The 16,823-nt window shown below is 37.0% G+C and overlaps 1 protein-coding gene across 1 annotated transcript in view; it reads left to right on the top strand.

The window, feature by feature from the left end:
• The first annotated feature begins 1,273 nt into the window (after positions 1-1,273).
• Positions 1,274-16,823, top strand: part of PKN2 (protein kinase N2) — a 127,736-nt gene continuing 112,186 nt past the window's right edge. The window contains exon 1 of the mRNA XM_081817093.1: positions 1,274-1,702. Within this exon, the coding sequence (XP_081673219.1) occupies positions 1,655-1,702 (48 nt within the window). The 5' untranslated portion in view covers positions 1,274-1,654. The remainder of the gene's footprint in view (positions 1,703-16,823) is intronic.

Genomic DNA, 16,823 nt, shown 5'->3' on the forward strand with positions numbered 1-16,823 from the left:
AAAGCAATGCATTAAACATATATGTTGCAAACATTTAAAATACAGGGCAGAAAAATTCCTTATCACATATTATGAGTTGGAGTTCAGAAACTCATAGTGGTCATAAAACTCTAGATCTTCAATAAATGTTTGTCAAGTTAATGCAGGAGACTTGAGAAGACAAAAAGATAAATATAAGTCCTAGCATCACCCCAACAGATCTATTTCACATGGAGTGTAAGAGAAGTACATATTGTATTTCTTAAGAAATATGCCAATTAAGCTTTTCAAGTAGCTATCTAAATAACCCCCTAACACTTTCTCCAAGTACCTTTTAACAACGACATTGTATTCCGGCCTCAATCTAAAGTTAAGCAGCTGCCTGAAATATCCATTCACTGCTGAAGACAAAACAAAAGCTACCTGTTGGTGACTTTATTGACATTCCCGAATACTACAGTGTCATTTTCTTAAACCAAAACTTACACTACTTAGCTATATGTCACTAATAGGTTAGCTTGGATGTTTACTATGTCAAGGAAAGTTGACTTTTTTTTTGCATTCGCGGGACTAATCCGTCCGACCTCCAGTTTACTTTGTTAAAAAAATCCAAGACCTAGTTAATCAGATTCTAAACTCAATGGAGTTCTACAGCCCCAACCATAGCTGCTCAGTGCTTGGGAAAAGGCATTTTTAAAAGCTGTTCATTAAAGACTGCCAGAGATCCCAAGCGCTTTCATTTCTTGAAAAGTACAGACCACACCCCAGTTTAGCCAGCTGTGCACCTTACTGGTCGGAATGGCGCAATGGGAGTGGGACGGAGCAAAAGGCAAGATTAACAGCTTGGGTCCGTGGAGGGTAGGGGAATAATCTATAAAATTTGAGCCCCGAAACTCTTCAGGTTGTGGAGGTTAAAATGGGGTTCGTTTACGTTAGGCCTAAACTTCGACAAGAGAAGTGGCGCTAGGGGAAAAAAACACAAAAGAGTAAGCTCCCGAGTATTAGTGTTCACGGTGGGGCCGTTAAACGCAGCAGAAAAGCGGGCGTGTGTTTTTTCTTCCTCTTCCCGCCTCCCAAGAGACGCCAGTCCAGTCCTTTCCCCTCATTTTCACCCCGGCGGGGTCCAATGGCGGCCCCCGCCGCGGAGCCGGGTCGGAAGCCGCCCCGCCCCCCGCGCTGCTCCCGCCCTCGGGGTCCTCTCCGCCCCACCTCCCCCTCGCTACTGGAGGTAGCGGCCACGGCCGTCACGTGTTCTGGCAGCCGCCAAGTGAGACCGCTTTTGCGACGCAGTGACAGCCAAATGGTGCGACAGGAGGAGCTGCAGCTGCGGCCGCAGCGCCCCGCACCGAGAAGCTTGAGGCGGCTCCCGGCGTCGCCCAGAGGGAGCGACTGAACAAACAGAATCTGGTGCGGGCGGCGGCGGCGGCGGCAGTGGCGGGCGGGCGGGCGGCGAGGGGGAGCCGGCTACGAGTGCCCTCGCTCCCCGCCGCTCTCCATGAACCGGGCGAAATAAGCCGCGCCTCCAGCAGGGGCTGCGCCTCCATGAATCCCTAGTTTTTTGTTTTTTTTTTTTTCTTTCTTTCCCCGCTCCTCACCCTCCACCCCGGGTCCGGTCCCGCCTTCTCCTTTCGCCAGCGGCGGCTGCGGCCAGGTACGGAGTCCAGAGCGGAGCGCAATGGCGTCCAACCCCGAACGGGGGGAGATTCTGCTCACGGAGTTGCAGGTAAGGGCCTCGGCCCGGGCGGGAGGCGCTGGCGAAGGAGAGAGGGAGAAGGTCTGGCGCGGGGTCGGGGGCCCAGGGAAGCCGTAGGGCCGCCGCGCCCCTAGCCCGCTAAGTGCGGAAACTCGGGGATGTCACTCGGGAGCCGCTTCCTTCGGGAGCCGGACTCTCTTTCCCCGCCAGAGCTCTGGCCTGCCACCACTTTAATTTGACTCTACCTACCAGAGGGACCCCATCTCAGTCGGCTGCCTGCAGTCCGCTCCCACCCGGTCCCTGGAGCGGCCAGCTCACCGCCCCCTCCCTGGTGTCAGAGCGGCCCGCGGACGCCCCTGTAGCCCCCTCCCTCCGCCAGGCCAGGCCCCGCCCCGCCTTTCCCTCGTACACCGCTCCTTAAACTCCTTTGAATGACTCCCAAGCTGTTTTCTCGTCCCTCCCCTTCCCCTCCGACTCCGCACAAAGAGCGCCCCCATAACTTCCAGCCCCCAGACAAGTTTTTTTTCTTTTTTTTTTCTTTCTTGAAGCGTGTCATACCAAATGCTTGCCTCACTTCACTAGCCCTTTTCAGGTGACTGAATTTCTTTCCTCTAATATGAGGGCTACCTTTTCTGCTGTCTGTCTCTCTCTTTAACCAGATGATAGCTATATGGTCCCCTTCTTTACTACTCCCTGCTCAGATCCGGAAACTCAGATGCTGATGCTTTTCAGACTTTCTTTTTCCCTCCCGTTTGAACACCAGATAAAGAGCTACAGAAGTTGTTTACAAATGAGCAAGCAGTAGACTGAGGGAGAATGTTGGGCACCGCATGCCTGCAGAAGATGAGAACAAAATAGGTCCCTTGATTAGTTGAGTCTGTGTCGAGTAGTAATAGTAGTGTTTTCCATTACGGCTAAATAGTTAATGATGTAGGCACGATTTTTGTCCTTAAGTCTGTGCTATGCAAGGGTACCTACGTTATTTTTTATTACTTTGGGGTGTTCCAGAGATGTTCACATCTGAATTAAAATTTTATGCTTGTTTTTTGACTTATATTTATTTGGGTGTGTTTTACTGTAGACGTCTTCTAGCTACTTGAATATTGGAGATAGGAATTAAGACAAGAAAAAAAATATTTTTGTGCATTAGTTAATTTTTTTAAAAGACTGAATCTGGACACTGATGGGTTGATTCTTGATGATGCCAGAATTAAGTACTGCAACTGCTTCTAATTATTTTGCTGTTTAAATATATTTTTCGATAGGTTCCTTTATAAGTTCGGTTTATTGTGCAGTTAGATGTAAGTTTGAAGGCATTGTTACAATATTTGATATTTAGTGAACAAAAGTAGAGATTTCAACAAGGTATACCAATGCAGGGTTGCTAACTTGGAATCCTTTGAATCAGCTTTGAATTTATGTCATTGAACGTGTTGCCATATAGTAGTCTAATTACTCTTAGCCTTTTATAAGGTCTTACAGCATACCACATTTGCTAAATGAATGGAATTTATTGTTTTATTAATTTACATGAGCTTTTAAAATGAGGTTTGTTTGAGGCACATTGGAAATGCTTTCCACTGCCTAGTCTTGAAATATGAAAAGCATACTTTGGTTCTGACTGAGAAAAATCCGTAAAAATGGGCAGGAGCATTTTTCTTTGAATGGAGTGGCTTCAGAATTTAAAGTACTCGGCATCCTTATTTGTATTTTATAGAAAGTTGTCATAAAAGACACTCATTTTGGCACTGGACCTGAAAATATGTTTTCATATGTATTAAAACACCTAGGGACTTTTAATAAGATCAATTTTGACAATATGAAGTAAGCAAGTCAAAGAGAACAAATTTTAAACATGACTATTTAAAAAATGGGATCAAAGTAGAGGAACACTAATCTAAAGTTAAAAAAATCTAACCCCTTCCAGAAAAAGAATGATTTTTATTAAGTGTTACCTTATAAGTTGACAAATATATCCAGGACATTTTTCTTGGTGTATTTGACTCCCAGTTTTAATAAAAGCTATTGCATTTGGACTTTATCATGTATATCAAATTAATTGAGAGCATTATTTATATCAGCACTTAAGATAAATGGTGATAAAATTTGCTCACCAAGTTTATCCATTTATCCATCTATTCAAATCTTTTACTGTTTCATTGGGTCATGGATAGTATACAGTAACCAAATATTTCTCAAACATGTTCAGAGAACCAGTTTTTAAAAAGCACCTACGTTTGAATTTTTTAAATTGAGAAATTAATATGTCGTTCTTAATGCTTCTCTGATATACTGATTTTAAGTATTTAAATAATTATGTAGCAAGTTTTAAAACTGGTGTTTAGTAGTTAAAAACTGTTACTTTGCCCTATCTTGTCTCAGGAATACTTGAGCTGAAAGTTACATGTTACAACCTACTTTTAATGAAATTGATACTTATTTTTAGAAACATTGTATATCCAACATTTTTTTAAAAGATTTTATTTATTTATTTATTTGAGAGGGAGAGAGAGAGCAAGAGCACAAGAGCAGGAGGAGGGAAAAGCAGACTCCCCGCTGAGCAGGGAGCCCCACACCAGGCTTGATCCCAGGACCCTGGGATCATGACCTGAGCCAAAAGCAGACACTTAACTGACTGAGCCACTCAGGCGCCCAGGCATATCCAACATTTTAAAACTGTCTTTCAAATTATATTGCAAAATTTGAAATACTTTACTACTTGAATTGGAATTGGCTTATTAACAACCTTCAGTTGTGGAAAGACAAAACAAAATCTGAAACCATAGTGTTTTGCCTTGTTAATTACTGTAATATTTCTATGGAGTAATGTTCTAACTCTTGCTAGTAATTTAGGAGTTTTATTCAACAAGGAATCACTAATAAAGTACACACAAACTTTGATGGCTAGAGGCCTCAATGTATAAGGAATGTTTGCTGTAGTAAAAATAAAAATAGGCTGTTAAAAATATAAACTTAATTGGCAGTTTCTAATTTTTATCTTTTATAACTAGTTTTATCCTGTTCTCTTTATTTTTTATTTGAAGTGGAAACCTAGTGAGAGATTTCTTTTGTGGGGCCAAAGAAATTAAAGTTTATTTTTAAGGAAACTGAATTAATGAAAACTAAAGAATCTCAAAATGAAAATATTGGTTACAACAGTAATTTGGTAGACTGCAGATACAGATATTGAATACCATACTAATAAAGTTACCTTGTTGAGATCAGTGATTTATATTCATCAAAATGCCTAATAAAGTATTAGGCCAGGAATCTTAAATTCCATTCTCAGCAGAATTTATTTAAGTAGAGGTGACTTGCTCAAGTGGAAGGTTGAGGTAGTTAGCCTTAAATTACAGGGATTCATTTCAAGAAACATCTATTGGGCATCTATAAAATCTATCCTATATTGGAGGATATAAAGTTGAGAAGATATGACTTCACTTTCTAGAAGAGAATGCAAATAACAGTTATTGAACATTTGCTATATGTCAGTTATTGTACTTGGTACTCTGTCTGCCTTATTTAATCTTTCCTATAGTCCAATAAGGTGGGTGTTGTTATTTCCATTTGACAGATCAGGAAACTATGTTTAGGACTATTAGGTAGATTGTTCATGGTTACACTGTAAATCTGAGTTTGAAATCAGATCTGTGCGTTTTCCACTATACCGTTTTTTGAGCTGCCTCAGTTCTGTGGACCCGTAAATATTGTGCATTGCAGTGTTATGGATGTGTGAACTTTCAAAAAAATTGGCCAAAAATGTAATTAACCAGAGTTAACTTTAATATAAATTTTATACTATTTGTTAGGCTCCTCTATAACAAAGAAAAATGATTTCTGTGTTCTATTGGTAGTCTATAATTTAACAGTGCTTTGTTGTTGGGAATAAGGTGTAATATTCTACAAAGAATAACAGTGCAAAATGACCTTTTGCAGGTTTTCATCATTTAACAGTTACTGTTTCTGGTGAAAGTTGTCTAATGTTTGCTGAAATCCTTCCAAATGATTTTGCATTTCTCTGTGGTGTATCCCATAAGATAAACTTAGCTTTAAAACTTTAAGCCCATGTGTAACCAAGCTATGTGTTTGGCACTTAATAGGCACTCAATACATTGATGAGAAGATGCCCACCATTTGTCACCTACAATGAGAAATGTCTTGACTGTTCTAACAGAAGTTGATTATAGGGTCACTTGGGTGGCTCAGTTGGTTAAGCATCTGCCTTCTGCTCAGGTCATGATCTCAGGGTCCTGAGATCAAGCCCAGTGTTGCACTCCCTGCTTAGAGGGGAGTCTGCTTCTCCCTCTCCTCCCCGCTTGTGCTCTCTCCCTATCTTTGTCTCTCTCTCTCGCTCTCAAATAAATAAATCTTAAAAAAAAAAAAAATTGATTATAATCATTGCCCTAAGAAATTACTTTAACATTTTGAATCCCTTCTCCCAAAAATACTCCCTTGAAAAGTTCAAAAGGGATTTCTTCATTAGTTATGTTACACCTACATACAACACAGTTATTTTACCCATTTGGTGGTGACATCTAATTTTGCAGTGATGCTGGAAAGTAGAATGTCTCTGTCGGAATGATTAAGATTTTATGGTGGGTTGAAGGAATGTAGTATGAGAAAGTAAGCGGGATAGGCAAGGTGGATTTTACGGTTCTTTTCTTTCTTTTTTTAATTTTTTTAAAGATTTTATTTATTTGAGAGAGAGAAAGCATGAGAGGGTCAGAGGGAGAAGCAGACTCCCTGCTGAGCAGGGAGCCTGATGTGGGACTCATGACCTGAGCCCAAGGCAGTTGCTTAACCAACTGAGCTACCCAATCGCCCTTCTTTTCTTTTTCTAAAGAGAGAGAGCATGAGTGGGAAGGGCAGAGGGAGAAGAGACAATCTTAAGCAGCCTCCACACTCAGCCACTCAGCACGGATCCTGACATGGGGCTTGAACCTACAACCCTGAGATCATGACCTGAGCTGAAATCAAGAGTTGGTTGCTTAACTGGCACTTAACTAAGTGCAGCCTGAGCCATCCAGGCTGCCCCTACAGTTCTTTTAAATTTTAAACATAATACATGTTCATTGTAGAAAATCTGTAAATACAGGAAAGCACAAAGAAAATAAAAAGTGCTCATAGTTCTGTTACTCAGAGATAACTTACAAAATTTTCCAAATTATAAGTCCCAAGGCATTTCAGTCCATTTCCTCCCTGTCTCCCCTTTTAATTGAGATATATTTGACATACAATATTGCGTAACTTGAAGGTATACAATGATTTGATTTACTGTTTTTCCTCCCTTTATCCCTTTTACTAGAATTTTAAAGAAAAATGAGGTTCATAGCTTTTTAAGATAGAAGTAGCTGTAGGATAAGAAAATTTCTTGCTACTAGTTACAGATACGTGGATCTAACTGGCTTTATTGACTTTTTATATGAAAACATTTTGATTTTTAAGTCAGTACTTTGAGATACAGTTGAGAAGAGAAGTAAAGAGTACAGTATAGACTTAGTAATGGGCAGTGATACATAGCATCAACTCTTTGAATAATAAATTGATACAATGTGGTTTTTCAGCTTAGATTTGATTATTGCTACTCTTATAGAATGCTGCATACTTTATTGAATAAGGCATGTCTTTAAATACCTTGCCAAACACCTTTTACCTAGGTTAAAATCTGTGCTGAAACTAGTGTTACAAAATGATGGCTCTAAATAGATTGTTTTCTATCATCTCTAATTAGTATAATACAGATTTTTTTAGTCTTGTACAACTTCTATTCACAAATGATCGGTAGGGGGCACCTTCTAGGCATTGTCTGTTTAACCCAGGGCTTTGTGTTTGGTTTCTTGGGCTCTTCTCTTTTTGCTTTTCAAATTTAGCAACAGATTTTTATGCCTTTTATCAGGTTATTCCTATATGCCCCCTTTTAAACAAAAAAGAGTGGAGTGGTTGTAGAGATAAATATCACTTAAAACTTCCAGATGTGTATAAGATATTTAAATAGAATAGTTACTTCTCAGGGCGCCTGGGTGGTTCAGTGGGTTAACCATCTAACCCTTGATTTCAGCTCATGTCACTGTCTTGGGGTCATGGGATCGAACCCTGCATCAGTCTCCGTGCTCAACGCAGTCTGCTGGTCCCTCTCCTTCTGCTTCTCTTTCTGCTCCTCTCTCGCAAGTGCTCTCTCTCTCAAATAAATAAATAAAAGAATAGTTACTTCGGTATCATTTCCTTGTAAGATGTACCTCGTTGAACAATTATCAAATGTCTATTGTATTTCAAAAACCAATTTTACTCTGTGAGAAGATCATATAACATTTAATGTGATTAACTTTTGATATACAGCAGTGTAAACTTGGTAGCAAAGTTGGAAAATTGAAAAGTAATTAAAAACTTTAAAAAGATATTTAATATTTTGAATAGCAAAACCTACTAGTCAAAAAGCCCCTAATATCTTAGAAAAGCAGAAATAGAAAACTTTTATTTATTTATTTTTAAAAGATTTTATTTATTGATTTGACGGAAAGAGACACGGCGAGAGAGGGAACATGAGCAGGGGGAGTGGGAGAGGGAGAAGCAGGCTTCCCACTGAGCAGGGAGCCCAATGCAGGGCTCGATCCCAGGACCCTGGGATCATGACCTGAGCCAAAGGCAGACGCTTAACGACTGAGCCACCCAGTCGCCCCAGAAAACTTTTATTTTGATATATGTCTAGTTTCTCTTAATTTTATCTAATAAAATTTTATTTGAAATTAGCTCTATTGTCATGTTTCATGTTTCACAATCTCACAAAAATTGTGTAATATTATGTGTATAAATATTGTCTTTTTAAAATGAACAGGAAAGCGTGGGAGGAATGTATTTGATGATAATAAATACTTTAGATTTGAAGGTAAATATTGGTGTCACATTATGAAGATGAACTGATATATAAGAATTACATAACATATACTGTTATTAAGATCTGTCTATTTTAGAAACTCAGCAGTGATTTGCTTTTTCTAATTAGTTAAAGCTTTGCTTCCCTGGCTCACAAACACCTTGATTTATTGCAAAGTGGTTATGACAGAATTTGGAATTTGTTTTAGATTATAGAAGACGTACTTACATATCTAAGTATCATACATACATGTGTTAAATATCATATATTTTATGCATTAATCATATTGTTTTCCCTTTCCTGTAGTTGCTACCTTAGTGATTCTCTAAGAAGGTGCTTGTTTTGCCTGTTTCAGAATTTTCGTGAACTAATTTCATTAAATTTGTTTTTTTGTTTTTTTGTTTTTTACTTTTACTAAACCTTAGGTACACTGCATTGGATTAATTATCCATCCATCTATCACTATAATATGCACCCATGGACCACCAGTCACTCCCCACCTCCCAAAAAAGCTAGGAACTTAACCTACCCCTATCTCCACCTTCTTGTCAACCAAGGTCATGATCATCTTGAGTCCTGTGTTCATTCTCTTGCTTTATTTGTATATAGCTTTGCTGGATCTGTAATTCAAAAATACATCTTTTATTTTCATTGTTTTTATATAATTATGTTAAATATAATCTTTCTGAAATTGATTTTTTAATTCATACCATTGTATGTTGCTATAGTCATTTTAATTTCTGTATAATATTTCATTGAGTAAACTATCATCAACTCTTCCCCTGTTGGATGTTTGGTTATTGATTCACTCACTCTCCCTTGTTGAGCATTTAGTTATTTTTTGGTTTTTGTAATGGTGAACAGTGCTGTTGTGGACATTCTATGCATTTTTCCTGTTGTATACATGTAAGAGTTTTTATTAATTATACACCTAAAGGTATAATTGCTGTCTCACAGGGTAGGTGAATTCCCAACTCTAGAAGATGATTCCCAACTCTAGAAGATGACGCCCAACTTCCAATATGATTGCACCAATTTATATTCATATCAGCAGTATACGAGATGAAAGATCCTTTGATTATCGATCTTCTCTGACAATTGATATTGCCTTTAATTTTTACAAATCAGAAGAGTATAGAATGTTACCACATTGTGGTATTGATTTGCATCTTCCAGATCATCATCAATGTAGAACATTTCTTTTTATGTTTACTGGCCTTTTATAGTTCCTTATCAGTGAAATTCCTGTTCATGTCTCTTGCCTGTTTTTCTGTTTTTCCTACTGACTTATAGGAGTTCTTTATACTCTTCATGTTAATCCTTTGTATGTCTTCTCTCAGTTTGTAATTTGTCTTTTCACTTTATTTTAGGGAGTTTGTGGAAGGGACAGTTTTTAATGTTTTAAATGTTTTACCTTTTGGCGAATATTTAGAAACATTTATATCATTGTGATCAGCAAGCCTGCACTTAATATCTATTATAGATTTGTTACAGAAAGGGTAAAGTTACACATATTTGACCTCTGGATACACAAACTGTCCAAATGAACAACCATAGAAAGTCATAAAATATTGTATCACTTAACATGTACCAGGCAATAAAAAGTTAGTTGATTCAATTAATGAATTTACAAGCAAAAAAGTAGTGAAAATTTTATGTGTAGTTTATGGACTGCTGATTTTTCCCATTCTATATCTCTTCAGTGCAAACTATTATTATTATTAATTATTTCTTTAAAGAACAAACTGGATCAGTTATTTAGTTATTTGCATAGCTTGTTAATAAATGCTGGAGTTGATTAGATTTAATGCTGATATAAAACAAATATTATTGCAGAATTTACTGGTATTTATAAACCTGGAATCTGGTCACTGCTGTGGTATCTTTTGGTGAAAAAAAAACAAACCCTTAATTTTAATTTTAGTCAAATTTATCAGTCTTTTCTTGTATTGTAATTGCTTTTTGTGTAAGAAATTGTTCCTTACTTTGGGTCTAATAGTTAACTACATTTTCTACTAAGAGTTTTGGAGTTTTATTTTTTATATGTAAGTCAGTACATCTGGAGTTGATTTTTGAATACAGAGTAAAACAAAGGTCTTAAGTTATTTAATTTTTAAAATATTATGAAATATGTAACAATATTTCTTATAATGTAAATTTAAAATAGAACATTTTTCAGTTTTTAAGGCAGAAACATTTCTGAATAGCCTTATTTAATTTTTGCGAGTTAGAAGTTAAGGGTATATCATACTAGGTTATGTAATGAATTATACTTGAAGTTATCCTCACCTAAATCGTTAGTAAGTCACTTCTTCCTTACAGTACCAGTTTGTGATTTTTCTTTTTTGTTATATCCCCTGAAACCTGTGGTCAATAAGATCCTTGATTTACTTTTTATTAACTCCCCATCATATTCCCCAGTTGCGGCTCAAACCTGTATTTCCTAAGTCCAACCTATTCCTACTCCTTTGTTCTCAACAAATCACTCACCTAGTCACTGCCTCTACTGAGTGATACATAGTATTTAATAATGTGAGTTTCCTCAACTTTTCTTCTCTAAATTTCTTGGAATTTTAGCCATTAGTTTTTGTTGCTGTTAATCAATTTTAAGGAAAAATTGTTTGATCTCATTGAGGCTATAATTTCCTAGATTTCTGCTTCCTTTCCATTCTTTTGCAGTATGGGGCTTTCATTTTCCCCTGACTCTTTGCCTTAAAAAAAATTTATATCTCTCCTTTTTCTTTTTAAATACTTTTTCTTTAATACTGTTGTCCCCTCAAACTTCTTTTAATCATCACATTCCTTAAAAGAAATTTCTTTTTTTATTTTTTTTAAAAGATTTTATTTATTTGTCAGAGAGAGAGAGACCCGCGCGAGAGTGCGCAAGCAGGGGAAGTGGCAGGCAGAAGGGGAAGCAGGCTCCCCGCTGAACAAGGAGCCTGAAGTGGGGCTCAATCCCAGGACCCTGGGATCATGACCTGAGCGGAAGGCAGAGGCTTAACCGACTGAGCCACTCTGGCATCCGTTTAAAAGAAATTTCTTAGTTGTGTTTATTTTCTTCCACTTATTTCTTAGCTTTTTAAAATATTACTTCTCTCCCAATTATTCTGTTGAAATAATTCTCATAAAAGCATCCATGTCCTGCTCCTTCTAGTCCCTTGAGGCAATTGATACTGTTTCAACTTCCTGAAACTCTTGTTTAAATTAAGCTTCCTGGACCCTGCACAATATTGGCTACTTTTTCTTTTATAATAATCTGCCTATATTTGCTACTATTGCTTTCTTTTGATAACTCCGTCCCCAGTTTAAATGTTCTACATGTTTCTAGCCTATTTGTCATCTAATTTATTCTTTAGATTAACCACCAGAATTAATCAGTTTGTTTTGTCAGGATTGCATGGAATAGAAACCCATTTAAATTTGCTTAAACAAAAATTGGATTTATTGGAAGGCTACAGGGACATCTCACTTTATCCACGGTGGGATAATTAGCCATGTTCCATGACTACTGAACAGGAAACTATAGGCTTTCTTTCTTTCTAGGGTTACGTGTTCTCCTATCTCTTCTTTAAGTATGTATACTGCTTTATATATTCTGTATACTGGTTCTCTTTCATATGGCCCCCAAATGGCACTCCCAACTTCTGAATTTCCATGAACTCTTCAAGTCTAATATCCACAGTTAACTGACTCACATATTCTGTGCCACAATTATAAATTCTTAATGAGAAATTTTTTTTTTAATATTTTATTTATTTGACGGAGAGACAGCGAGAGGGAACACAAGCAGGGGGAGTGGGAGAGGGAGAAGCAGGCTTCCCGCTGAGCAGAGAGCCCGATGTGGGGCTCGATCCCAGGACCCTGGGATCATGACCTGAGCCGAAGGCAGACGCTTAACGACTGAGCCACCCAAGCGCCCCTTAATGAGAAAATTTGATTGGCCCTGTATAGAACATGTACTCCTGATCTGGTCAATTATAGCAATGGAGGGATGAAGTTCTCAGTACCGATAAGTACCAGTATGGCTGCAAGGATTCTCCTATGAGTTTGGGATAGGGACTGTTCTCTAAGAAGGGAGTATAGGTTAGAAAGAACTTCTCTGTTTAAGACCTTTTTAATAACTTTCCATTAATTTTACAATAAAATATGTCAGACCTTCCATTATCCAGTCCTTCTCAATCCTTTCAGATTTTTCTCCTTGCATATTCTGTCAAAATATTTGCAGTTCTTGGAACTACACTGCTTTTATATACTTCTGTGTCTTTGCTTTTGCTCTAACTTTAAGAATAGTGGTATTGATTATCTGCCTGAAAAGCTTTTGGCAAATTGGACACTCTTTAAAATTCTAAGAAAAGCATATATATTGATTGACTATATGAATATATTCATAGCCTATAATCAAAAATTTTACTTAAGCTACATTTTTGATAAGTAATTTTAGTGATTGGTCATGTAGCATTTGACCCATTGGCAAATTAGCTTACTTCCCATTTTGTGGCTCATGTTACAGAATATATCATCCAATATAGGAATTGTTAAGTTATATGTGTGTCTCGCTTTTAGTGCAGGAACTAGGTCTTACTCATCTTTATGTACCTAGCACCTCGCCTGTGGCTTATGCTTGATAAATGCTTGAATAAATAAGTGACTGAGTTCTTGACTGATTCTATTACTCTTTTGCTACATCTGACTTCTCTATATTTTTAAAGGTTATCATTTTTCCCCTTCTTGCCCATGCTAGAAATCTGTTGGTCATTTTTTTAAAAAGATTTTATTTATTTATTTGAGAGAGAGAAAATGAGAGAGAGAGCACAAGAGGGGGGAGGGTCAGAGGGAGAAGCAGACTCCCCGCTGAGCAGGGAGCCCGATGTGGGACACAATCCTGGGACTCCAGGATCAGGACCTGAGCCGGAGGCAGTAGCTTAACCAACCAAGCCACCCAGGCACCTCTGCTGGTCATTTTTATTTGACTACTATCTAAGCTTCTTGAGTTGATTTTTTTTTTTTTTTTAATTTTGTAACTTGAATTCATTCATTATTTTGCTACTATCCACGCTGGGGCCTGCGTTATCATTTCGACAATACAGTATCTTGATACCCCACCTCTTCAGTCTCACTTTGTTTTATTTAGATTATGTACAACTGCCAGATTCTGAAGTTGTCTCTGGCACTCAGGGACTCCTTACTGCCTGTGAGCTAGCCCTAATTCCTTAGCTTAGCACTGATGGCTGTCATTGTTGTAGTCCCAAAATACCTTTTAATTCTTGACTTTTTTCATGTAAGCAGCTTATTTTTCAGGCACTCTATGATTACTAATGTTTCGTTACATATATATTCTTGCTGTAGTCTGTCTACTGGAATGCTTTTTTAAGGTCAAATTCAGATTCTTTTTTTACTTACTTACCCCTTGTCATGTATAATCTGTCCTCAAAACTTAAGTAGGATGTTTTCTATCTCATGATATTTATCATATATTGCATTGCACTGTAGTTTTTTGTATCCTACCTCCTTTTCTCTCCTTAGTTGAGTGCTTAAAATTATTGAGAATATCTTATCATTGTCTTTTACCCCTTAGTCCTGAGCAGAGCAACTTGTTCATAGCAGTTACTTACCAATATTTGTTGAATAAATAAGTCTCATGTCAGAAAATCCTCAGGTTTTACATGTATTACTTTAAACTTTTTTCTGCATTTGTTGTGGTATTTATGAGGGAGCATAACTCATTTCATCATTTTCTTTAGGTAGAGCCAGAGGTAGCAAAATAGGCAAGTTTTCTTATAAAAATGGGGATAATTTCTGGCTCAGAAGGTTATTTAGGTTTTTTTTTTTTTAATGATATGCATGAAGTGCCTGGAATATAGTGGATAGTAACTCTTCCCTCTCTCAGGTTTACATTTTAGGATTACTTCATTTTTATTTTTTTTTTTAATACTTAAGTTGTGTGGCTTACAGACTGATTAAAGTTAGGTGTAAGGCGTAGAGAGCTGATCATGCTTTATAGGCTAATTGTTTTCCCCTCTTTTCTTTCTTCTTTTGCACCATAGAAGGAATAATGAGGATAGCTATCAGAAAGTGTGTGTATTTTCATGGTGTCTTCATTTAAAATAACAGCATGGTGAGATTATGTGTGTAAGAATAAAGAAATCATATGTTGATATATGATGAACTTCTAGGATTGAGCTTTCATTTAAGAATCTGTGGTGTGTGGGGTGCCTGGGTGGCTCAGTCGTTAAGCGTCTGCCTTCGGCTCAGGTCATGATCCCAGGGTCCTGGGATCGAGCCCCACATCGGGCTCTCTGCTCAGCGGGGAGCCTGCTTCTCCCTCTCCCACTCCCCCTGCTTGTGTTCCCTCTCTCGCTGTGTTTCTCTCTGTCAAATAAATAAATAAAAATCTTTAAAAAAAAAAAAAAAAAGAATCTGTGGTGTGGGGGGCGCCTGGCTGGCTCAGTCAGTAGAGCATGTGACTCTTAATCTCCGGGTTGTGAGTTCAAGCCCATGTTGGGCATGGAGCTTACTTAAAATTAAAAAAAAAAAAAAAAAAATCTGTGGTGTGTTATTTGTCATGCAGAAAATATTTATTGCAAATATGGAGCTATAGAAGAATTAAGTGATTTCATGAAACTGTTTAAATTCAGATCTGTATTTTGTTCTTTCCCAGAGGCTTTTGGACTTTTTTATAAAATTTGAGCTAAGATTATATATCTGCAAAGTCCACAGTGGTCCTGCACATTTCAGCAGAGAGAGAGAGATTTATGGTAATATACTTCTGAATATTAATAATATCAGTTCTGTAGTTGAATATGCTTGAATTTTGTATAAATTATAGTAAATGTCCAATTGTTTGTTGCTTATTGGTTAGCATAACTGACTTCTTTGCTATGGAAACCTTATCTTTGAACTCCAGCATCAAGGTGTTCATTTTATTATAAATTTTTGTTCTGGTGCATGTTTTCATTGTATTAAAACCTCACAAAACTCTACACAAAATTCTACAGTTAGTTTTGATATGTCCTTTTAAGGATGGTTGAATAACCAACAGGAACCTTAAATATCAGATCTAAAGCAAAATTCTTACTTTATCAAGTCCCTAAAAAGCACTAAACTAAATTTCTAATAAAAATGGGGTGGGGTGGGGTACCTTTCCTTTTGCTCTCTTTGAGGTTGGCAAGATAGTGGATAATCCTTTGTTTTAGTATAGTTTAATGGTAATTATAGAAAAGGAACTAGTGTCGGTTATAAGATGCCTCATAATAAATAGAACCATGTTGAAAAAATATGAGAATATTACTAATAGTAATATCACCCTATGTGAAGCATTTTTGAGTTATAAAGCACTTTCACCTGTATTATTTCTTCGGTTCTTAAAATGACCCTCTGAGTTAGGGATGGGGAGGGATTGTTATATCCAGTTTTCAGGTGTTCATGTTCACTCAGCCAATGTCTACTTTAACCTGAACGCTTCTGACTCCTATTCCTCATTTTAGTACTCCACACAATTCTAGTTTTATTAACTTTAAAGTTGTAGTTTTTTCCTTTAGTATACCTAAAAAATGGTTAATATTTTCAAAGCTATGTTAAAAGTGAATGTGAAAAATATCTTTTTTCCCCCCGAGATAACAGAAAATAAATATAAAAGGGAATATATAATTTGCCACCTAGTTGTGAGTATTCATGGGAGTATCAAAGTTCTTTGTAGTATTTTTATAGCATAAAAATACTGTGTAGAGGTGTGGTGATTCCAGCAGAAGTAGAGTGTAACTCCTGGACAGTTTAAAAATCACTTAAAGAAGCTGTTACTGATGTAGTTGAATGATGTTTTCTATATTTATAAATTGTATATAAATTAAGAGAGGCCAATCATGTTACCCACAAAATAGACTTGCGAAGTGAGTGTTTGATATGCATGAGATATTTTACTGAACTGGAAAAATACTCATGTTTTATGTCTTTTAAAGTAATAATATATTTCTGATGTTAAAATTTAGTCTGCACTTATTTCTCATTTATGTCTGTCTGTGGGGGTAAAGATCTTATAAATAAAAAAATTTCTTGAAAAGCTTAAGAATAAACTTTGTTTTACAAGTCCTTTCCACTTGAGCATCTAACAGCTTCCTAAAATATTTTGCTGTAATACGTTAACACTTAGTGATCATAACATTTGGGTGTAAATATATCAGATAAATTTATATGGAAAAGGATGATCCTTTTATTTTTGTGTTCTACATTAATTTTATCTTTCTTTCTTGTGTATGAGTTATTTCTTATTAATGGTGATACTGT

This window comes from Leptonychotes weddellii, chromosome 4, assembly GCF_054177405.1.
Source record: "Leptonychotes weddellii isolate Sample4059 chromosome 4, ASM5417740v2, whole genome shotgun sequence".
Classification (NCBI taxonomy): Eukaryota; Metazoa; Chordata; class Mammalia; order Carnivora; family Phocidae; genus Leptonychotes; species Leptonychotes weddellii.